The sequence below is a fragment of the Prorops nasuta genome, unplaced genomic scaffold (genome assembly GCF_024137725.1).
Source record: "Prorops nasuta isolate Cenicafe-Biocafe unplaced genomic scaffold, Cenicafe_Pnas_1.2 PNAS00005, whole genome shotgun sequence".
Lineage (NCBI taxonomy): Eukaryota > Metazoa > Arthropoda > Insecta > Hymenoptera > Bethylidae > Prorops > Prorops nasuta.
In genome coordinates this window covers 6,685,611-6,709,650 of record NW_027116802.1, presented here as the reverse complement: position 1 = coordinate 6,709,650, position 24,040 = coordinate 6,685,611, and the positions used below count along the sequence as shown (strand labels likewise).

At 35.8% G+C, this 24,040-nt stretch overlaps 5 protein-coding genes across 7 annotated transcripts; 2 read left to right on the top strand and 3 right to left on the bottom strand.

Annotated features, from left to right (window-relative positions):
* Positions 1 to 113: 113 nt before the first annotated feature.
* Positions 114 to 3,881, top strand: tko (technical knockout). Its single transcript, XM_066727036.1, has 5 exons — positions 114 to 347; positions 563 to 607; positions 685 to 732; positions 3,469 to 3,687; positions 3,747 to 3,881. The coding sequence occupies exons 1-5, from the start codon at positions 284 to 286 to the stop codon at positions 3,878 to 3,880; spliced, it is 510 nt and encodes a 169-aa protein (XP_066583133.1). The 5' UTR covers positions 114 to 283; the 3' UTR covers position 3,881.
* A 7,744-nt stretch (positions 3,882 to 11,625) lies between these two features.
* Positions 11,626 to 13,957, top strand: LOC136773292 (transcription factor ces-2-like). Of its 3 annotated transcripts, XM_066726850.1 has the most exons (3): positions 11,626 to 11,698; positions 12,353 to 12,971; positions 13,071 to 13,957. In XM_066726850.1, exons 2-3 carry the CDS (start codon positions 12,385 to 12,387, stop codon positions 13,309 to 13,311), a joined length of 828 nt encoding a protein of 275 aa, XP_066582947.1. In that variant the 5' UTR covers positions 11,626 to 11,698; positions 12,353 to 12,384; the 3' UTR covers positions 13,312 to 13,957. The 3 variants fall into 3 exon arrangements, with proteins under 3 accessions (XP_066582947.1, XP_066582945.1, XP_066582946.1); XM_066726848.1 differs by having other exon boundaries at positions 12,353 to 13,957; XM_066726849.1 differs by lacking the exon at positions 11,626 to 11,698 and adding an exon at positions 12,091 to 12,116 and having other exon boundaries at positions 12,353 to 13,957.
* Positions 13,958 to 14,572: 615 nt separating this feature from the next.
* On the bottom strand, positions 14,573 to 15,849 carry l(2)k10201 (lethal (2) k10201). Its single transcript, XM_066726847.1, has 3 exons — positions 15,655 to 15,849; positions 15,355 to 15,556; positions 14,573 to 15,278 (listed from the first exon to the last, which is right to left on the bottom strand). The coding sequence occupies exons 1-3, from the start codon at positions 15,801 to 15,803 to the stop codon at positions 14,679 to 14,681; spliced, it is 951 nt and encodes a 316-aa protein (XP_066582944.1). The 5' UTR covers positions 15,804 to 15,849; the 3' UTR covers positions 14,573 to 14,678.
* Positions 15,850 to 16,160: 311 nt separating this feature from the next.
* On the bottom strand, positions 16,161 to 23,409 carry LOC136773443 (uncharacterized). The gene is made up of 3 exons (XM_066727138.1): positions 23,215 to 23,409; positions 23,077 to 23,142; positions 16,161 to 16,318 (listed from the first exon to the last, which is right to left on the bottom strand). Exons 1-3 carry the CDS (start codon positions 23,311 to 23,313, stop codon positions 16,226 to 16,228), a joined length of 258 nt encoding a protein of 85 aa, XP_066583235.1. The 5' UTR covers positions 23,314 to 23,409; the 3' UTR covers positions 16,161 to 16,225.
* On the bottom strand, positions 16,582 to 19,762 carry LOC136773523 (uncharacterized protein DDB_G0283697-like). Its single transcript, XM_066727260.1, has one exon. It carries the CDS (start codon positions 19,351 to 19,353, stop codon positions 16,582 to 16,584), a length of 2,772 nt encoding a protein of 923 aa, XP_066583357.1. The 5' UTR covers positions 19,354 to 19,762.
* Positions 23,410 to 24,040: the final 631 nt, after the last annotated feature.

The window sequence follows — 24,040 nt, the reverse complement described above, 5'->3', positions numbered from 1 at the left end:
TTACTCTAATCGATTTCTGTATCTTACCAGACAATCAAATTAAATAAATTTGCTGATTTTTTTAATTTTAACTTTTCTGTCTCTCTTTTTTTCTCTAATCATATTTTTATTGGTAAAAGAAGAGTTCTCTCTTATCAAGGGGTCCTCTCTATACTTTGTTGCTTGTTTCCTAAATCCACCGATAGTCCGCGCCAGTTGCTGCTGCACTAATGTCGGTATGCAGCAGTAAAGTTGATACAAAAATTATAAAATCAATAATTAGTTTATTCAAACAACATTGAATATGAATTTTATTACAAGAACTATATCAAATATTACAAGAGTAACTATAGGAAATTGTGTAAAAGGTATTTAATGTTTTTTTGTATCTTTAATGTTGCTTTTTTGGTTCCTAACCTCAAATGTAAAGGAATATATATACTCTGCTTTATTTTTTTTCTTTTTTATAATCTAAATAAATATCGACACACAGTACAAAGGCTATGAGAAAAGCTTTTAGATAATCTCAATTAAAACTAGTATAGAATATTTTATTTTTCCTAACATTCAAACCTTATTCTAGATAGTGGTCTGAGTCTTGTTAAGTCATATAGTACAAGCCTTCAAGGTAATTTCTTCATTATAAAATCATTATATTATTGAACGAATATCCAATTTAAAATTAAACTTGTTTTTTTTCTTTAGGAAATTTATTTAATACTACTAGGCTGTGTTTAAATAATATTATACAAGGTACGTATAATATAAACTAAGAAAGAAACAAGTTCTTTTATTCTTGGATTTTTTGCACAGAATAATCAGAGATAAATAAATTGAAAAAATGATGTATAAAACTATTGAAGCATTGTTGCATTGCGTTTAGGTATTATTAGGAGTACAATAGAGATTAGGAACTAATAAAATCAATAGATTTTCCTTAAAAGTATAAAGAAGATGTAGAGTTGGATAAAATAACTGAATAAGAGATAGAGAAAAGTTTTCTATTTGTAAGAAATTGTGCGGAATATCGCTAATCTCGCTGACACTTTTGAATGGGTAAACTGACCAGTATAAAGAGCAAGCATCTCAAGTTTCCTGAACGCACGGACAGATAAGTATCTGTTATTCAAAAGAAGATCGAAGGAGTAAGGGCGGTAGCAGACCTAAAAAGGGTAGAGTTTCCCATCGTGACACGGTTTGCTGCATTCTTTTCGCGAAAATGCGCGTGGCCGAAGTGCTTTTACCTCTTTGATCCCTGCGGGAAAGATCTCGACATGCAAAAGGGGATCCGGCCACTCTGGAAGAAAGGACCGAGACAGGGAACGTGGACGAATTCGGTGGGAATTGAAGGGGTGATGTGTCCATTTGCGGTTGACCGCTTGTCATTGGAATTGTCGAGGGTGGACCCTGCTGCAACTACTGCATTTGGAATTTACTATTTTCCAGATCTCACCTAATCATCCGCCTTTCCTGCACTTTTACACAATTATACTTCCATTCTCTAATCGATTTTCCACATCTCACAATTAAATCATGATAAAATTTGTTTTTCAATGTCCTGCAATATTTTGTAATTTTATACCGCAGAGATTGTTGCTCTCGTATCTTTAAAGGCTTTCTCGAAAGTTTACATAACAATACCTAATTAACTATTTTACTTGATAAAAGAGTGTCGAAATAGTGGTTAAAAGAAAAATGATATGACTGTTTTTTGTTTGAAAATGTACAACATGAATATGAAATCTATTGTTAATACGAAGCTAATGATTGTTGCGGAACTAATAATTTGATGTGAAAGAAAAGTCCGAGAAATGGCAATTTTCCCGTTTCATCCAATCGGGTACTTGAAACGTGGTTAGAATATGGAAAAGTCTTACACAGCGTGAATACGACAAAGGCGTAACCGCGACGTTCCACGTAGAAATTTTTCGCAATGTAATCTTACGCATTGATCTTGGAAAAGGGGTTGCCTTCGGTGCATAATAGGTTCTGCTGGTCTCTTGGCTTAGTTAAGTCCGAGTTAGGTCGGATTAGCAGCGCCAGCCTTTGGACATCTGTCGTATTGGTGGACGGTGGTCAGCCAGATCTCCAAATGAACAACAATGGTACAGCCCATGACAAAAATCTAACCATCCACCAAATTTTAGGTTTATAAGCTTCGTTATATCCCAAAATTATCACACTTTGATGGGTCTTTTACTTTATTTGCTTGGCTCTCCGAGATTTTCACTTTTTTTTTTGGAAAGGTCAAAGTTATGCCACTCCTGCTTATTTATAAGCACAGCAAAATAATCATTAATGTAATTATCAATTTTGTAAGGCAAGCTGAGTAATAATAAGATAAACTGAATATTTTTTTTGAAGCAATATATAAGTAATCTATTTAAACGTGGCTTGTGTATACATTTTGAGATTGTCCTAGCGTACAATCCATGTCACACAAAATAAATAATCAGAAAATGACACTAATTAAATTTAAATGTTGTAATACATATATAGTTTAATTGCATTAAAGATATCTATATACCATAAACAATTAAAATCAATTTTACTTTGCCTAATACAGAAATAATAATGGGATACATTCGATACAAATAAAATTTTACCTATCATCTGAAATCGTGAACTGTTTAAAAGAAAAATTTCAAAGTAAGATGATTAAGAATCAAGTAACAAATTAAATATTTACATTTTGTCGACTATTAATTATGCTAGATTGATAAATTTTATGTTTTAATTTAAACGATGTTATAGTCTATCCAGAGGCACAAGGTCCTTCCTTATCATTCATGAGGTCTCGTATTAACTCGTTGAATGTGAAGTTTCTTTAAGTGATATGCAAGCAAGACTTAGGAGTTGCAACAAGTCCTCTTCCTTGACGTTTCCGCGATGATGAAAAAGAACGTTGACAAAGGAGTTGTCCAGTTCGAGGCCGTCATCTGACGGGAAGGTGGACCTCGCTTCGTATATAAGAATGTTGCTTAATAAGCTTATGCACGCTCGACCAGGAAAGGACTGCTGCACCGAGCGGCTTGCAAATGTCAAGCGTCCGTCATATTTGATATTCAGAAGTGCAGAGGACCCTCTTTCTTGGGTCTGCGAGATTATTTGCGAAAGAGTTTTCGCTTTCTCAGTACCGTTACCGCCCAGTGGGTCCCACTTTTCCGACCTCGTTCACAATAGCCCTCACAACGATACGAATATCCCTTTGGGATTTCTGATCTATCTCTATCTCACAACCGTCAACCACCATGCCATTGCGACTTTTCTTCGAGCCCTCGCGTAATTCTCATCCATAGAATACTTTGACATTGCTAAAGTACAATAAATTAATTCTATGAAATATTTAAGCAGGAGTATGAGCAATATAAACTAGTTGTTCATTATACTTTTTATGAGCATTTGAAAATCTTTTTTTTTTAACTTGTATAAATTACTATATAAATGTAAAGACAGTTGAAATGAGGGCTTAATTATGATATTTTACAGGTTGCCAACAAATTCGTAATGGTACTAGTCTATGGCAGATGCACAGGAGAGGTCCTAAAAAACGTAAAGAGAAGAAGCGTATTTTAGATGGTAACCCGTTTGCAAAAGGAGTAGTGTTGAAAGTTTTAATTAAGAAGCCGAAGAAGCCAAATTCGGCAAATCGAAAATGTGTCATGGTTAGATTATCAAATGGCAAGGAAAAGATTGCCTATATTCCAGGTAAATTTTAATTTACGATTTTTATGAATAATATTTGAAATTTTATCAAATTCTTTTAGGAGAGGGACATAACTTGCAAGAGCACAACGTTGTACTTGTTCGCGTTGGAAGGACCAAAGATGTGCCTGGACTCAAGCTTAAGTGTGTAAGAGGCAAATACGACTTGCCTCATGTAATAAAGAAAACTGAGTAGATATCAGCTGTGTTACGAAAAACTACCTGTCATTAAAGTGTCGTTAAGATCCACTCCATACTTTATATGTTAAGTTCCATAAAAGATTGTTTTCCAAAATTTCTGTTGCCTAATTTATCTGAAAAGTCAATATCAATCTATCCTATACATTTTCCAACAGTTAAAGTTTTTTATAACTGCAATATATTCAAAATTTACACATTTGTGGATTGTGCAAAAAAAACTTTACTAGTGTGTAATTTTTTTTGCTTATGGATTTTGCAATTATTTATGTAACATTTATAACGCGATTAATTGTGGAGGATGAGGTGCTGTGTGAAAAGTTCTTGTTAAACATCATTTTATTATAAGGAGAAACGTAGATTCTAAGAAGTGAAAAATTAACAGGACGTGGTAGGCTGGTATGGCCCAAATTGCGGCTTTTTGACACACATTTCAAATGTCGTGCAGACAGCTTTCCACCCTTGCTTCAGTTTACCGTTAGCTGGACCACGCGTCGCGCTTAGGATGTCTTTCTTCGGAATGAAGGATGCATAATACATTCTCTCGTTTCACAATGAGAAAGGGTCTGGGGCAGCCCCCTTTTTCACGTTATTACGGAAGGGTTGGCTATGGGCATTCTGCATCTGCACTTTTCCATCCACCCACACGGCCACTGCCTATTGACCATATGACATGCTGACCAATATCCCGATATTTCCCAAAGCTGTCCTCTCAACCTGAGCCTGCAAACCAGCTCAAACAACTCTCAATACAGTTATCTCAGACCCGAAAAATACACTTTGGAACATTTAACGAAACCAAATATTCAAGAAACAAAATTAAAAAAAGAATATTGTTGCTCCATCTTATTTTTCTATATATTATACTAATAGATACACAAAAGTTATATTACGGATGAAGGATAATATGAAACATATTAATATTTACAAGATAGAAATGCATCAATATGTTGGAGGTTTCGTTCTTGTGAAAAAGTTCCTAAATGCAGAAAACATAGTGGAAGATTAATGACTTTTCTAAGTTACGAAAATGGTACAGGAAGTGTCTGTCCATATTTTCCTGCGATGTTTGCGTTTAGGCCATAGAATTAGTCGTCGAACAATTGTCGATTTGACATATAGAAAAGAAATGTATGGACTCCAGTGGTCGGTAATTGGTTTTCGAGTCTAAAGAGATGGAGAAAGGAGGAAATGGCTGTGGGAGGTCCAGAGTGTCACTATAGTTAGATATCCATTAGAAGCACTAATAGAGTTCAACGGTGAGACTGTCCTCGTCTTCGGAGGAAAAAGTAGAAAGGTCCGAGTTTCAGTAGCCAGAACCACATTGCGACGTTCGTGGGTCAGTTCGGTGGTAATTGCTTTTCGATTTATCATCGGTCAGACCACCGGCCAAGGTTTTGCCAACAGACTTCTGAAATTTGCATACTTCCGGTTTAGGCGCACGCCCGTCGCCCGCCTTTCCCGCGGGAACTCGTTTCTTTTCTCGCGAACTCGCTCGCCCCTCTTCTCCCGCAATTCCCTTACGTGTTGGTCACGCCCTAAACCCACTAGCCTTCAGAATTTTCTTTATTTCCTCACACTACTACCACAAGCAAATTTTCAATCAATCTATGTAAGATGTGGTATGTTTACTAAATTTTATTTTACTCAGAAGTAATAATTTCCTAAAATTTTTCAAACAATTTGATTCTAGTACAGAAAATGACAAAGGATTCTGCTGGTTATCTGGAATGAATAGCACTTAGTAGGTGTTCGTAATTATAAGTGGTTCACTCGTATATAACTTTTAAAATGTGCAACAATTTTTATTGTAATAATAGTAGTAAACTTTCCTATTGTAAGTTTTGACACTTCATTTGACGATAATGTAAGTAATCTTTCGGTTACGCCGTTTGGTCCAGTGTTTCAGCTTTTATTTCTCACAAATTTATTTATATAATGATAACTTTCGTAACTGAAATACTATTTTAAAAAGTTTTAATTCTGAAAAAGTGCAGTTTTCTTTTAAATTAGTATAATTATTTCAAGACACTCTGTATTGTCATAGAAGAATAGCTGAATACTAAATAATAAAATAGGAGAATGAACCGACAGGTAGGCATTGAGCTTATCCAAAATATATAAGCAATACAATTTTTACCGTTTTAGTTATATAAATGACCCAATTACTTTTAAAATGCTTTGTCTCTCTGTATAGAGTGATTGTATTATATGTAATAAGAATTGGACTCGCGCAATTATCCTCTTTAATTGAACAATTAAACTTGTAAATAATTGTGAGCTTAACTTGGAATAATAAAATTTCTTTTAATCATATAATAGAGTTGAGGCGAATAAGAGAAACAATTAGTGTGAATTCTGATTATTAAGGATACGTAGACTTACCCCTAAACGGTATACTTATATCTGTAAAATATATGGTTTCAAATAGTACTTTACACCTTTACCAAATTGTTTATTCACAAGTGAACATTTAAAACAAATGATTTTTTTGTCAATTTAAGTGACATATGCAGGTTGAACCATTTTAGTATATCTCGATTATCTTCCAATAAGGAAAACAAGATAGAACAAAAATAAGTTTAACCAAAATTATTTAACTTTGATAGTGACATGAGACATTGACATTAGTTTTACATTGAAAGGTTATTTGATGGTGAAATGAGAGTCATTATGAATCTTTTACATATAACTCATTTTTTATAACACACTCAAGGTTATTTTAAAAGTTTTCCAAAACTGTGTTTCATTTATTTCATTTCGTTCAGTCCTTTACAAGCTATATTTCGTTTCGAAACTATGTAAAACAAAATTAATATATGCACACGCATAGCGGCAATCCACACTGTTTTAACAAAACTCACACCCATGTGCACTTTAAAATAGACAAATCTCGTAAACGAGTGAATGAGATATGTTCAGAAACTAATTCGGTTCATCTTCGAGTCATTTCCAGATACGCTCCTGTTGTTGTTTATTTTTCGTAATACTAATACTCGGACGTACTTACTGTATAATTTCTCTCAGCTATCTACGTTTAGTACCGCTTATTACCGAAAGGAGAAAGAAAGCTTGAAAAAACAGCAAAAAAAAACGTGCGATTCTAAGAAAGCGAAAAAAACGGATAGTGCTAGTCGTTAAATAATTTAAACCGTTTTGCAAGTCAGGAAAAGTTAATCCGATATACTATAATCAAGTTTTCCTTAATCCATCCCTCCGTCACTTCTCTCTCTCTCTCGAAGAAGTATCGTAAACCCTCCGTTGAGCTACAGAGTAATAAAAATTGACGCTACCTCTCACTCGTAGATTTGAGTAAACCAAAGGCGAAGAGTCATCGAAAATTCTTTCGGTCCTACCACCTTTATTGAGTTGTACGTGCATGTACCTGACTTTACAGCCTTTTCGCCCTTTATTCCGTCTTAAGAAATCCAGGTTCCGATGACGACGATGAACCGGTTGCTTTATTACGGTTTTCCGCAATAATTACAACCTCTTTGTTGATTCAGTCCTCATCTTCTGACCTATTTTCTCGTTTGACCCTAAACCCTTGTGTCCTCTATTGACAAATACTCATCAACCTAACCTAAAACAATAGAATTCTCTCATTGTTCCCCATATCGCTGCTACGTTCATATCTTTTCCAAGATTCTATGCAATCCAATATGTGCAATTTAACGATTAGGCACATTTCCTTTATTCATATATAATCCCTTCTCTGTCATTTTACAATTTTACCTAGTTTCACATTTAAATCTAATAGCTATTTTCCACAGTGTTCGACCATTGGGACCTGTAACACAAAAAACAAATTTTTAATTAATGATCTAATAGAATCAGATTTCTAACTTATATTTTCTTTATTTATATAAATCGAATTCTTTTTAAAATTACAATTTTAATTGATATTAAAATCAATGATTTTCTTTATATTACTAATGTTATACAATATACTCGAATCGTTAAATATAGACAACTCGACAAATTGTACATTAATCTGTTGTAATAACAGTGCTTTATATGAAAGTGTGTTTTTTTAATAAATTATTAATTCCTGTGATTAATTTGGTTAATGAAGTAAGTTGCCTCATTACGATAAGCTCGTTTTTGATAATCATCAAACCGACAAATTTGAAATTATAGAAAATTGTCTCGTTGCTTTTCTTTCGCATACAATAAATCATAAAGAGGAATTGTCATTGTACAAAGAAGATTCCAAAGTTTGTAGAACGGACGATTGGTCGAACGCCGTGAGAGAACGGCAAGAAAGAAAAGTAAAACGTTTAAATCCTCGAGTGACCAGAGCATACCAGTCTGGAAGGAAGGCTCGTCAAACAAATGACAAGTCTGCGCTTTTTGCTGTCGCAGTCTCAACTCTTTACTGTGCGGCTTAGTAACCGGACACCGAACGATCTGCTCCTAAAAGTTTTCCGCATCCGCACTCTTTTCAATGCCTGTTTCCTATTTTCGCTTTACTGGGTTACTGTGCATTACTCTGACAATCCATGCACCCGTACTCCCTTGTCCCAGCTTTACCGTAATCAGTTTGCGTATGATTATTAATGTAAAAACTGTCTTGCATTCTTTGAATACCTGGGCTAAATCCTAATTTCCATAAGTGATTTCAATGTTTATTTTGATATTTTACAAAAATAAAAGCTTTTTAAATAAAATACTTTAACGATTTGAAATACTCGTTGTTAGAAATGCAACTATACGAACGATCTAGATCCATCTTACGATGTTACGCATCGTACAGTTTCTTCCGCATGCTAATCCGGTTGTTGCGACTCTCGAGAGATTTTTCCTGTGAAGATCGTGAGAATCCGTGCAAGAAAGCTGGATTTATTTCGGCAAGTTGAGACGTCTCTCATTATGTCTTGGTCCCATGATCACGCCAAATTTAGTCGTTCTGTAAGGGCCCTGTTGGAGAACGCGTCCCTCCATAGAAAATCGCTTGCCACTCATTCAACTCACCGCCTCTTTTCCCATGTATACAAATTTTTGCTCTTTTGGCCACATAACCCACATTTCTATGCTTTTGGGACAACCCGTTATTTGCGATTTTTCCCGTAGCCAGTGACCGTGAATGCCATTTGCATCTGCTCCTCTCTGCACAAACCAAACTCACCTCCTCCCCCGTCCCCCCATAACGGTATACGATGCAAATCTTCATAGTCATTTTCACTCATCTATACTCTCCTCCACCTCGGAGAACGCTCCACCAAAGACATCTCAATTCGCCGCCGAAACACTTTTCCATTTACTGTCTCGAATCGCAGATGCGCCGTGTTATGCCTGTTTCGTTCGATGAAGAATCACCAGCAAATCCTTCGTATCGTCGTTCGAAAATCATTTGCCGCTGGCATAGAAAATATTTCAAAAATTTCGCCTACCCTAATGGCGTGGACTAGGAGACATTATATATATATATATATATATATATATATATATAGTTGCTCTTTGTCGCTTCCTTTAACTGCTTACCAGTCATAAGGATTATACGGATTTTCCAAGGATTATTTCCATTTGATTTTACTTTTGCAATTGGGGTTGAAAACAGTATATGGTCTTTGTATACATATGTATATAGATATGTCATGTGGTTCAAAGGGAATTAAATTGTACGGTATAAGAAAGAACGTTATTATAGCATGCAGGTAAAACGATAGGATTGTATTAATTCAATTTGAGTGCAGGTAAAGCTGTGAAAGCTGTCATATAAAATTCCAAGCAGACGCTTTCAATTGGAAAATGGCATTTCAGCATTGACGCAGACAATTGCGGTACACGCAATAAAGAACAAAACACTTTCACGGCCTTTTGACCGTAGTAAAAAAACCGCTAACTTTGCAGAAAATCCTTGTCCTAAGTTTTACAAGCGGCGAGTCGTAAGCTTTAAACGCTAGTACTCTTTTTAATATTTTTATGTACCTCTACTATGCTAAGATTACTGCAGCGTTGACAGCAACAAGGTACGAATAGTTCGATATTATTGGCAGAAAGTTGGATAAACTGGTTGCACGAGCCGAAAGAAAATAAATTTTAACCTCTCTTTTCCGCAAATTGATTAAGCTTAATTTCTACTATTTAAATTATATATAGGTAAATAAAAGAAATTTGAAGAAAAGATTATGAAATTCGTTGCAAAAGTGTCCTTCTCGTCATTATTCAGTTTCGTACCTGTTTGTAAATTCTTTCAATTCCTGGTAAACAATAACCTTGGAATCCCGCTAAATTAATCCGATTCATGGAACCTTAGGACGATTTCGAGAGTAAGTTTCGGGAAAGCCATTGGACTAAAGCTTTCCTGTCGAGGCCAGTCGAGGCTAGCTTGCCAGGGTGCCTTGTTAGCTGAATTTTCGACTTTCTGCGACTCGTAACCCTTTCGGAATCTTTCGCTCGACGCATAACCTTTTCCGAATCTTTCACTCGATGCATATAACCCTTTCGACCCCGAGCAGTCTTTACAATATTTCTTGCCCGTCATTGTTTCTCGGCTTTCATTGATTTATGATGGAAGCCACCAGGTTACGCGCGAATTTGCGTAAAGTACTCCTCATAAATTAACCGGCGAAAGCTATGGACGAGTGAAATTTGCGAAATGTTCACGTCCGAACGAATGCAGCTGGAAGCAACCTTTTACCCTTTCCCTTTTGGCGCGCGCCGTTAACGTTCGTAACGCCTTTATTTTTCTCTTTATCTCGTTCAGGGATAACTCGTTCCGTCCCACGCGCGTGCGATCAGAGTCTCGTGTGAAAACGCGGAAATTTAAAAAAAACACTTTCATATTTCATCGATCCACCGCAAAGAATTCGATTCCTCTAATTTTCTCCAAATAACGTGACAAAGTGCGTAACGATCGTTGTGATATTTGCCGTTAGTCATTTAAGTTATCTAATGCCAAGCTAAGAATCAATGCGTATACATATACATATAGATAACGAGACGATTGCGTTAGCATGCCCCGAAGGAATTCCGAAAGCGAGGAAACGTCACGTAGACCAAATATTTTTATAAAATTGCGGTAGCATCGAGCACCTGATAAGACGTCCTGTTTGCTGTTACAAGCTGCATAACAACAATTTGATGCTATTGGGAAGTCCGCAGCCAGGTGTGTGAAATTAAGACAAAAAAGTAACGAGGAGATAAGAATTTTGCAACGAGAGACGTTCTCTAACGTTTTCTCCATGCTTTTATTAATTTTGTTTATGTTTCTAGAGAGAGAGAGAGAGAGAGAGAGAGAGAGATGCCTGAAGTTACAATATAAACAAATGAAAAAGTTAATTTTATTATGACCATATTTAACAATACTAACGATCATGTTTACAGTTTTATAATTTCAATTTGATTAGTTCTCTCTTTAAAATTGCGTTTTATAATTTGGTTACACTTTTATAAATTAATTTGTTTAAACTAATAGGTGAGTGGGCATATATTTATAAGAACAGCTGTAACACGTATGATTAATCAACAAAGGAAAGTAGGAAATATTTTGGAAATGAGGAATGGACGCGTGCCACCCCCACTTAGTAAATCGTGGTCAACAGAAGGGTCCCCCCACCATGCTCCAAGAAGTCCTCCTACCCTTGGGTCTTATAAGGGTTGCTGTGCATATATAAGCGAAGGACACCCTCTCACTCTTGTTAAACAGTTTTACTTTACCGCGCGTAGTACTTCGCCTTGAGTTGAAATCCAAAAGTCCGCCATTATTTTCGTAATCGGGACAAAAGCTCCTGTGGAACTCGACGATATACTCATCATAGTACAGTGTTGTGGAAACAGTGCCCCGAGTCACACGTTGGATATTAATTTTTAGGTAAATATCTTACAAATAAACAATTATAAAAATTGTTGTCATTAAGTATTAATTGTTTTGCGATAAATTGTTGTTAATGCTTTTTTATTTAACGTTTTTTGTTTACTTAAAAGTGTCTTCTCCCTTATCAAAACGTTAACGATAAATATTTAAAATATTCTATATCCACAGACTGCGCGAAGACCGAAGGTTTGCGTTTGTTTTTGTTTTTTTGCACACATTAATTTGGTACTTACGAGTGATTGTAGACTTTCATTGTAAATACACACAACTCTCACCGTGTTACGTAACCTCTTGCAAAAATAGATGTAAATATTGTTGTATTTCTTGTGATAGTTGCTGAAAGTCTGTTTAGTTTTCACGTAAGCAGCGAGTTTATGGTAGTTAATACGGTTTGATACCTGAGTGGTTTGAAAGAGTAAGTTTTATTGCGTATTGTATGTGCATATTTTTGAATAGGGTTTACTGATCCTAACGAGGTTTGCTGGAATTGTGTAGAGGGTTATCTGTACCTGTCAGGGACTCGTGTAAAATATTTAATTTAGATTTGTGAGGAAACGTTAGAAGTGAAACAATTAAAATTCTCTTGACGAGTGAAAATTGAGCCTACGTTCGATTGCAGCATTTGAATTTACTGTTACCTTCTTATTTCAGAAGAAATCCACCAAGTTTGCATACACAGGGCGATGGAAAACCAGGGATTGGACTACGCACATTTTAAAACAAACGGTCAGCTAGAAGAAGAAGAAACAGGGCACGAGAGCCCCGTCTTGGACTTGTCGTTTAAGAAACAACCGTCGGTCATCAGCGAGTCGACGAACGAATCGTTTGACTCCCATCTCGACTCACTAGGAAATAACAATGATCAGCACGGTAATTGCCAATTTTTAGACTCTGAACGCAAAAGTCCGTTCGAAGGACGCACCTTCATGGTTACTCCACCGTCAGAGTCAGACTCACCGAAGAAAACAAAATACGAGTCAATATGTAGAAGGAATGTATCTGGAACGACGATTCCATCTTCCGAACAACCAGCATTCTTATCGATGACCATCCCGATTTCGGCAATGCCATCAGTTTTGCCAACACTGTTGGCCCAGAGCCCCGACATAAAACAGTCTCAAATAACCGATGCTATGGCAACTTCGACCACCTCTAACTATCCCATTGAGACGGAATTGTGTTCCCTGGAATCGGCCAAAAAAGCACCGAGGCCCTTCAAAGCTTACCCGAAAGATCCTCTTTCGTTGTCAATGGGCCCCGTCGAGTTAATGTACGATCAAAGCTCCAACGATGCATATTCCAAATTCAGAAAACGTATGCTCGAGTCTGTAAGAAAAACTAACGAAGGTACAAATATTAAAATGCGCAGAGTCACGAAAAGTCCGAGTTTACCAACTAGCACCGTCGACGAGAAAGATGCTGCTTACTGGGAAAGAAGAAGAAAAAACAATGAAGCCGCGAAACGCTCGAGGGACGCCAGGAGAGCCAAAGAAGATGAAATTGCCATCAGGGCAGCTTTTTTAGAACAAGAGAACATAAAATTGAAGTATGAGCTTGTCGCTTTAAGGAATGAAACTGCAAAGCTACGATGTATGGTTTATTCGACATAAACATAAGTTATTTTATCAAAATTGATTACTAAGCAGTGACGGCAAAATTAGAATGTTTCATCAATATCTACAGGATTTAATAATGTCAGTAAGAAGTATTTAATTTTACCCTTCTTTTCAGGGCATTAGGGAATTTTCGAATCAAACATTTTTTATCAAAAACAACCAAATTCTCTTAACTTTACACCTTTTACGCGGCATAAAACGTTATTAACTTGTTAAAATTCGGTATTAATTTGTATCTCTCGCAGCGTAAAAGTGAAACATGTTATTATGGCATTTTCTAATATTACCCAGTTAAAAAATACAATATAAAAATTTAGAAAAGTTTAAATAGTGGTTAAATTAACAAAAGCGGCATCAAATTAAACTTTGTTTATTTATTTTTTTTTTTTTTATGAAATTAGTCAAATTGAGCATACAGCATTAGCTTTTCCCGTTTTCAATTAATCAGAGAAAATTATAGACTTTATTCAATCTACCAATAGTGATTTCATTTTTCTTTTTAGTATTCAATGAATTACGACTACAGTGTTATATTCGATGAATCAATTTCTTATCTATACTTTGATTCATTGGACTTAGGTTTTTGTAAATTATGTTTACTTCAATTTGAAATAGAGGCACGCGGGAAATATTACTTATACTCTTGCCTTTAACATTTAGATTATAGGTCTGTTCGTTTTAGCAGAAAGTCGCTACACTTTTTGCATTTTGTGTACTTTTTACGGTGTTAACTTATACAGAGGATAAATAGAGAAATACGAAAAATGTAGTAAGTGTAAGAAATGCAGCTAAAACGAATAAATCTTATATATTTTAGCTGTAGGATCTAGATTGTTTTTATCCAGAGAATACGTTTTCGTTTCAGCGTTCATAGAGCTTAATAGGTAAATAAGTACTTATTATTAGCTTTATCCAAAGTTTAAAAATAGTATTCTTATGACAGAGAGAATTAATAATATTATTAAAAGATTTTCATACAAACAAATACCATAAATTTTAATATATTTTTGTAATAACCATGTAATTATTGTAATAACTTTGCTATCCTCTTTGTATATTCGTATGTTTGATAAAGATTATAAACTGTAGTAAATTTTAACAAAACTGATTTAAATTTGCGAAAGTTTATAATTTTTACTAAGTGGCTGTATTAACCGAGCCATAATAAGTTAGTGTAATTTCTGTACATAAGAGACAAAGTACTAGATAATAGAAATACAATTACTAGATTTTTATAGTTCCTATTGTATATAAATCGTTGCAATATTTAAACTTTATTTATAATAAAAACAGAGATTTTTACAAAATGTATTCTTTTTTTTAAAAAACTTACCAACCAAAACCTTATGAACTCCCAATTTTTATGGTAAAGATTCTACTAAATCCATTAAATTACCTGACTCTAAGACATTCCTTACTAAACTCTGATCTTTTGTCAAAGATTTCGAATAAGACTTTTGAACTTGCCGAGGGACAAACATCAAAGATGTTTTTAAAATGGGTGACGATGAATTGAGGGGTTTAGCTGGTGAATCTGTCGAACAACTTGATTGTTCCTTTTGTACACTCTTTTCAGATACTTTGGTGTGTGCGTTAAACATTCTAGATTTTTGATTATTGAATTTAAATAGTTTGGGCAATTCTTTAGTTTTTAACATTCTTATTTCATTATCCATATCCATTTTTTCAGTCTCTTTAGGATTCTTGTCATTATCAGCTTCCATTCTTTGGTTATCATCATATTTTTGTTTAATATATTTGTTTTTTGCTTTACTTTTATTTCTTTCAATATCCATCTTATTTTCATTTTCCATTAGTTTATCATTTTTGTGCTTAAGTTTGGAGTTGAATGGTTCGTCAAAACGATAATTTTTTGGATAATTGTGTATATTTATTATATGTTCACGCCTTTCATTATGATTATAAAATTTAACATTGCAGCCAGGGACATAGCACTGATACTACAAATTAAAAAATTCAATTTATTATAATGATATTTACAATTAATATGCATAGAAAGAAAAGTATTTAGATTACCATTGGTTGCTTCATTGAGAGTAGCTTAAAATACTCATCATGACATTCTTGTAAATGCATGTCCAATAATCTTGCGGTAGGTTTTGGTTTATTACACACTTGACATGTATACCTATGCAAAGTATTATAGTGCAACGTAAAGTCTAACGTAGATTTAAACGATGCTTTGCAATTTGGTACAAAGCAATCATATTCTTTAACTCTGAAAAATATTATTTATAATTTAGGCATATATATATATATATCAATATTTAACATAACCTAAAATTTTCTAATATTTTACAAAGAATTATAACTTACGTATTGTGATACAGTTCTTCATCTCCCTCTACTGTAACCCCTATTCTTTTAACAATAAATTTTTGTATAAATGATTGATTAAAGAAAGGATCATCAATAGCTCTAGCTCCTTGTCCATAGTGTTTTAGTAAATTGTCTATTTTCTCCATTCTTTATAAGCCTACATTACAGGTACTTGTGTTTAAGACCTTTCAACCCTTTCAACTTTGAAGACATACTGTGCAACTGTGTGCAACTACTTTATCGAGTAAGCAATGTGGTAATACTAGTGACCTCTTTGAGAAAAGATATGAAGTATTTACAAAGAAAGAAAGAATGTAAAGGTAAGAAAGGTAGCAAACTTGATCTTAATGAAGGGATATATTGAGATGACAGGTTTCTAGTCATTAATGATATCAAAATGACCAATTTTGTTATCGGGGTAATGAGACTAACTTATTAATGATTCAACCTTGAATAAATGGAAATACTTTAAATTACTTAAAATATATTAATTTATTTGACCATATTATTTTATTTATTATTCTTGTTTTTATAAATATAAATATATATTTTTAAGAATATATAATAACTATTCGATCAACAGACGAGTTTTTAAATTATCTAATATTTCCACCATTTTATTTTCCAGCTCATTGCGTTGTTGGGCTTGTTTTTTTTTATCCTGCAACAAAAACATGAAAGTATATAATTTTTTAAATTAATATAATTCTTATATATATATATTAACGTTTAAGAAAGAAATCTTTTTTGCATTGAAAACAAAACTCTTTATTTATACACTAGTCATAATAGAATTTAATTAACAGTATTAAGTTATAAATTAATCTCTATACATTGTTTAAAGAACAGGTGTGCCTATTCTCATTTTATTATCTCTATACAGAAAATAATATTTCATCACATGTTCCTAAAGTCCATCTGTTTTTATAATCGTGTAAAATGCATAAAACTCATCGGTTGTTCCCAGTTTAATTGTTTTGGTTCTCTTCCATCAGCAATAATTTTATGTTTTGCAATATCCTCGTTTTTACTTTTCACGTTCGGTTTGTTTTCACTAGAAACGTTTATAGAAAAGACCTGTGAATTTTTCGGTTGGTTTTCATCGAATTCTCGTCCATCATGAAGAACGTCGTCATATTTAACGATTCTGGGTCGAGCAGACGTTTCGGAAGGTACTCTTTGGCTGTTACTTTGCTGCAGTACATTGTCAAAATTCCAGTTTGAATCGCGTGCGTAATTTCGTCTATTTGTATTCAGATTATTCCCTACAACTATTGGTACACTAGAGCCATTATTTTTCGTCGCTTGGGATTTCCGGTTTCTCTTTGAGACACCTCTATCAATTGGCGCCTGATACGTGATTGCACTAGGTGGAGGAAGAGTTCTTTGAATATCCAGTTTATTGTTTTTTCTATAATGAGGATTATAACGATCGGCAAAAGAATTTTCAGGCTTTCTGAATAATCGTCTCCCAAAATTTTTATCAACGTTTCCGGTAACTTCTGTTTCCTGTTTATCGCTCAAACTAGCTCGAATGGTAGTTGGCACAGAGCCATCAAAAACATAATCAAACGGAGCTGGCCAAATTTGAACTACCTTACTTTCTCCCTCGTGAAGATTTTGCGTCGATAGTTTCTCTGGTAAACCAATCACTGGTTTTAAATTTTCAAATTTTGGTTTATCCTTAAGCTCCGTCTTATCAGCTTCCTCAGATTTTGGTACTATAGCACAATTCTTACAATTAAACTTGTAAGGTTTTTTTTGCGATGAAATATTCGAATCTAAGGGTAAATATTGAACTGGCTGATGATATGGACTTAAATTATCAGAAAGAACATCTTGATAGGGTGGACCAGGTACCGAATGACTGCCATCCGTTTCGTTTGACTTTATTTGAATATTTCTCAAGGACGTTGAATTTGGCGCACCTCTACGATTTTCAGGTTTATTTATTTCAGAATTATAATCTGCGTACTCTTCCTGAGTTCTCAAATTGGAAGATTCATCTTTCTGAAATTCTTCTTTCGAGCTTGCATCTGCCTCTTCTTCTTCTTCTTCTTCCTCTTCTTCCTCAACCTTCTGTTTTTCCTCTCGCGATTCATTATCATCGCTTCTCCTAGGTTCTTCCAAATCATATTCCTCGTATCTTAATATTGGAAGAGGCAATACAAATCCTTGGTCCAACTTTTTCGGGCCCGCGTCAGTGTCCTCTTCATCATCGTTCGTTACCGCGGATGGTTTCCGGTCATCGTCATCCTCCTCGGAAGACTGAAACTTCTTCAGGTCGTAAACGCCCGTTCTGGGATCTTTAAACATAGTAAAATAACTGGATATCCTGTCATCCACCAATTTCTGATTATCCAAAATTTCTCCATAGCTATCCCGAATATAATCCGGCTTGGATTTCACGTAACTGTCACTGATCGGTAGTTCCGGCGGATCAAATTTAACATCACTATAACTGTTAAAACTCTCCAAAGGACGCCTATTATCATTATCCTCATCCGACGATTCTTCAGAGTTGCTATTTGGCGAGTTTGGTCGAGCTCTCTGATTCTCGTACCTTTCTTGAGAATTTTCATGCTCCGCCGAAGCCTCTCGAGATTCCTCGTTGTTCTCCAATTCTGCAGAATTTTCCTCGCCACTTTCGTAACTAGATTCATCATGGTCTTCCTCTCGATTCTGCTGTTTTATCCTGTTCGCATGCTCCTTATCCCTTTCCTCTAATTCCTTCTCACGATTTTCACTCTTTACACTCAATTCTTTCTCTCGCGAGTTATTCTCCTTCTCTCTCTCACTCTGCTCCTTCGAGTCGAGCCTCGTAACCTGTTGCTCCTGCCACTGTTCCAAGTTCGACAGTCGATCCTCGTGCAGTTGCTTCCAGTAAGGCTCCTCGTTTATCGCGCCAGTGCCATCCTCCTTTGCCACATCCTTCTCGTCAAAAATCTCCTTGCTCTGCACCGAATAAGTCTCGGTGTTCTGATTCTTCCTGTATTCGGTCTCGGAGCTCTTGGGACCAGGCTTCGCGTAAGTGTTGACCGTCGAATAAGTGAGTTTCGGGAGAGGCACCAGGGGCGGTAGAAGATTGGGTGCGATCGGTAGTGGAATCTTCACCAAATACGGTGCTAACAACGGTGGCCTCGTTTGTGACCTTGAATCCTTTTGAGGAGCCGTTGTTGGTGAAACGGGAGGAGCGGCTGCTGATGGTGCTGGCGCTGCCGTGGTTGTAGCACTGCCGTGAAACATTTGTTCGTATCGTTGCAAATGTCCTAACAGATCGGAGTTATTTCCAAAATTAATAATGCCCGTCAATCGAATCGTTTCCTTTTGTCCGGGCCGAGGAGCGTTCGATGAATTTCGTGGCTGTCCTGGCAGGACACTGTTTCGTGGCGAATCTTGTTGAAAATTTGAAGCTGCCGGTGCTGGATTTGCCAAGGACCCTAACTGAACCGGTGACACTTGGTAACCGAAAACTTGTGCTAATCCTGATAAGATTAAGCCCAAAGCTCTCTTGTCGCGATATCGTCCTGAGCTCGCCAAAGCTTCTATATCTCCAACAATTTCCTCCAGCAAGGTTGAGTTTAACGTATCGTTTCCATCGAACGTTTCGCTACTCGTACTGTTCTCGGCACTCGTGTCGAATATTAGAAAAGTCAATACGAAGAAGAACCAACAGATGCTTATTTTTAATCCCATTCTGAATAACTAATATATCCTTTAATATTTTTTCTGTGCTTCTCAAAAACGATAAATTACGCAGTGCAGAGTGATGATCCAAGTAGCATTGTTGAATCAGTGCTTGTGAAAAATTGATGACTTTCAGATGTTTATTCAATGTTTAACAGATTTCCATGACATTGAAAATAGTAGTAGAATAATCCCTATCGACGTTTAACGTTGAAAGTTCTGGCATTAACTGATGCTTGATCGGTAGACTCGAGAGTCAATAAACAATGATTGGTCAGGTGGGGATAAATTTTTGCATAATATCAGAAAGAAACAGTGAGTTTCTCTTCAATTGCGCGGACCTACCTACTGATTTGTCTCAACTGAAGCGATACAACGGACGAGAACGGGCTTCTGGCAAAAAGCTCTCGAGTTTAGACTACGTGCTGGATACAAGCTACAGGCATTTGCTCAAAGTTCCACTGTACTTTTGCCACGTTTTCCTCACTTTAATTGCACCAGACGACCGCTGTAAAACTCAATTGTATGAGCCAATGTCTTACTTTTTACGCAAAGAAGAAAATTATCGGTTGGCTCCCTCCGTACTGGTGAACGTGTTCGATAATTACTTACGCGGACGTGACTTCCTACATTGTAAACTTATCACTGGATTGAGAAAAACTTGTCGACTTCCGGAAACCCCTGGGTAATCCGAACTATGGCCGATTATTTTCCGAGGTTTAACGAATCGGGGGAAAATATTTATAAACCGTATATAAATTACATAGAAATATAGTAATTAAAAGAAATAGTAAAATTGAGACGGCCCTGCTTTCTCTCGCTATTTTCAAAACTGATTTTCCCCTTTTATTTTTGTCTTTTCTTCAATAATATGTTATTACGTTATATATGTTATACATTTTAAGCGAAGAGCAACTCGATAGATTTCACTTATTAGTTTCGACGTCGCAGGGAGAAAGGAAATTAGCGATGCGTGATACGCCGAGGAGTCTAGAATCAATATCGTACCTATCGTTGTCAACGAGTTTTTTTCTCTTGCAACATGATCCCAACGCAATGTCACAGATGCATTTCCCAAGCACTGAAAAATTTGCGTGAAAATACCAGGGTATATACCCCTTCCCCACCCCTCCATACATTATTTAAACACACGGAAAATCGTATAATCCACGGATTGTTTCTTTCAGTGCCATTCTTACCAAATTTCAGAATAATATAGGTGAGATAATTGATACGCCGAGAATTATTTTTGTTCCAGCGTAAAATTATATATAATCGTCGAGTTCTCAATGGAATTCCGCATCGATGTTCCCAGAGTCGACCATAACGTTATATGTGAGATAATAGGAAAAGAATATTTGGTGTTACAGACAAAAAGACGGGCTACCTATAGGCTCAGTGACAAATTGTATTAGCGGACATAGTATTGGAGGATGAAAAAAACTTTCGCAAGTATCGTTCGAGCAGCATGGACGACTTGCTGTACAGCTGGCATGGAGAAAGTCGGCGCCGCTTGGATTTCCTAGTCTGGCGCGACAAAACCACCTGACGACCATCGGGGAAGATGAAAAACTGGTGATTCGCGTTCCAGGGGTTCGTCCTTGCGTAATAGCCTATATAGCTTCTCAATGCTGTTCGAACTCGTTGACCAATCTTTCGCGGCGCGAGCATCCGAATTAGGCAATCTCTACGTACTATACCCGCACTATATATATGCACGCTCCACGCTAATTTGAAATCTCGCCACGCGATGACGCGTGTACGCCCCGAGTAAAAACACATTAACGCATATGGAAAGACCAAAACACTGATCGAAGAAGAAAATAGGCAATTGGACAAGCTCGAGTGTTATATCTAAAAGCTGTCAATTATCGTGAAACTGGTAATTCCATTAAACTGAATAACTGGATCAGGAAGATAGTTACATCGTAGTACCGAGCGGACATATAAGGGGGTTGATGTTACAAATATGTATCTCACGAAAAACGAGCCTGTTGTGCATGTGCAAATCCTGAAACGCGTTGAAATGCAATTGTTTTTTTTTTCTTTCCTCTGCACTCGCCTGACGAAATATTCGTTGCACAGGAGCGATCGAAGCGATATTTAAACGGAAGACGAGATTGGTGAATGCCAGAGATTCACAAGAAAATCATGTCTATTGAGATTGTGCATGAGCGTTGTTCGGGCGTCATTGGAGCGAATTGAATTGGAAACAATTGGCGTCGATCGCGGCGAATCATATTATCGAAGGGTGACGGATTATTGAGCGAAACGGATAGATCGATTAAGTGTATCATTTACAGCATCCGTTATGCAAAGAACGGATTTAGGATCGGCGAGAAAGAAACTTTTCTTGCAAAATTCTTCGAGCTGCGCGTTCACGACGAGAGGAATAATTAAGAATCGATAAATGGAAAAATGGAAAACTTTCTATAGTCCTCTCTGCCTGTAAAGGTCTTCTCACAATAATGCCGGATATAGAATCGGGGAAACTCGTTTTACCTGCTCAGCTAGGATGAAAGAATGATTTTCAGGGCAAGTTGTTACGTGTGGTTTGACAATTCTTTAGATGGGAGTGGTAGCCCCTAGGGCACTTGCATGCTAGAATTCCCCATAATCTGGTGAAAGAGTCGCATGTGGTATAAAAGAAGTGTAAACAAGTCGGATTCTCATCAGTCCGTTTGAGCTTGGGACAAAATGAAATTGCTGGTAAGGGTGTCTCTCACGCGATAGGATTTAAGTAGATGATGTGAATTTTCGAGAAAAATCTATCTGGCATGAAACTCGAGGGAATTGGTGTTTTTAGCTATTGCTGTCGTTATTTGCCGTGGCGTTCGCCAACGGAGCTTACATCCAGACGAACGAGCCGGAAGTTAATGATGCGTCCCAGCAAGTTGCCACTGTTCTTCAAGTGCAGCCCAACGAGGAAGACTCGAATGTTGAAAAGAAGCTGGGAAAGAGAAGTTTACTCTTGGGACATGGATTGAGCTTAGGAGAACTTAGCATTGGGCATGGATGGCCTTTGTGAGAATATTTCTTCTCTTTAATCACTTTTATTTTTTAATTAAAATCCATATGGTTGATTATATATATATATATATATATATATATATAGTAATAATGTTTGATCTGTGTTTGCTTGTGCAGGTACAGTGGATTGTCTCATGGATTATCATCAGGATTAGGAAGTGGCTGGTATGGAGGATGGTATCCTAGCTTGCCTCTGATATACAGCAGTGGATGGTATGGTGACAGTGGATGGCACAAGAAATGGTAATTTCCGTAATCGCGAGTCTTCATCGAATCTCAAACAACCACAGAAATCAATCGTTCTTACATAATTCCAACATTTTTCGTATATGTCACATGTACCTATAGGCAAAGAATGTAATATTCAATCATTATCAAGATATTGATAACAATACAACCGTTGTGAGTATAATGAATCAATTAATCCATCCACATATATAATGAACCTGCATTGATCGAAAAGATCAGTCATAGTACTGACGTAAAAATTTAGACCTTGCAAGTGTATTTTCCATGAAAATTATACACGATACTTCGTACAGGTGAAACACGCGATGTTATCCTCTATAATATCGTGATAAATCATATTTTTCGCATAATGAACAGTTGGGTTTTCATGTTGAATAACCTTAATGAGTACTGGAAAGCACGTAATGAAATAAAGAGATGAAATCAGCAATTGCTCTATTTTTTTAAACGTACCTTTAATTTTCTCCTTATGTACGAAGCTAGAATCTCTTCGCATATTGTTAAATTCCTGTCAGTAACCTGTCAGTAAATAAAAATCAATATTGACTTGCGCCAGTTGATATGATATTAGTTACTGTATGTAAGAGAAACCTTCAAGATGCTGAAGAGCTCTTCGATTTTGTCGGATTTAAAGTTTTCTACATCTGTAGAAGATTTATCATTCGTCTGAAGAGAGCTATCAGTTAGCATTGCTAATAAATAATGGAAATGAGAAATTTTCAACCACAGTCAGCGAATATTCACCACACTTTGCAGATTCATAACACTGTACTGTCCCTTATAGCCCCTAATGTATTTTACGTTGAACTGTACTATTGCATTTTCCATCATGGTTGCTTAGGAACGATGTGAACAACAAGTCCCATTAACTGCTTTACTTCTACGTTACCAAAATAAATTATTATTGTTCACAATCAAACTTATGAATTAAGTACTCGTGTTCAAATTTATATATAAATAAAAAAAATTTATTTTAAAATTAAAATTGGTGCAAATATATCACAGTCTGTGAAGAAAGAAACCTACCTTACCGACATTGGATAATTTATCTATCACTACGTAAACAGGTTCCTATTTAAGCTTCTTTCGCTCGAATAATTCAGTAAAAATTATGGGAAATCTCACTAGGGTGTAGTAGAGTCATTAGAAAAAAAAAATAACAATTACTCACTTTTATTTCAATACTCGATTCACAATAGAAATAGTAAAATTACAATAATTTTATTACAGCTATATCTTTTAATTGTTTATGATCCATTAAAACGAGAAAAATATAAGCTGAAAAATATTTTCAACTAACAGGAAAGTATTTTCATATTAAGTGGCTTATATTTTACGGGATGAATATAAGGTCCACGTGGATACAATACGTATATAAATATAAGTAAAAAAAAAAATAGTATGTATAGAGAAGGGA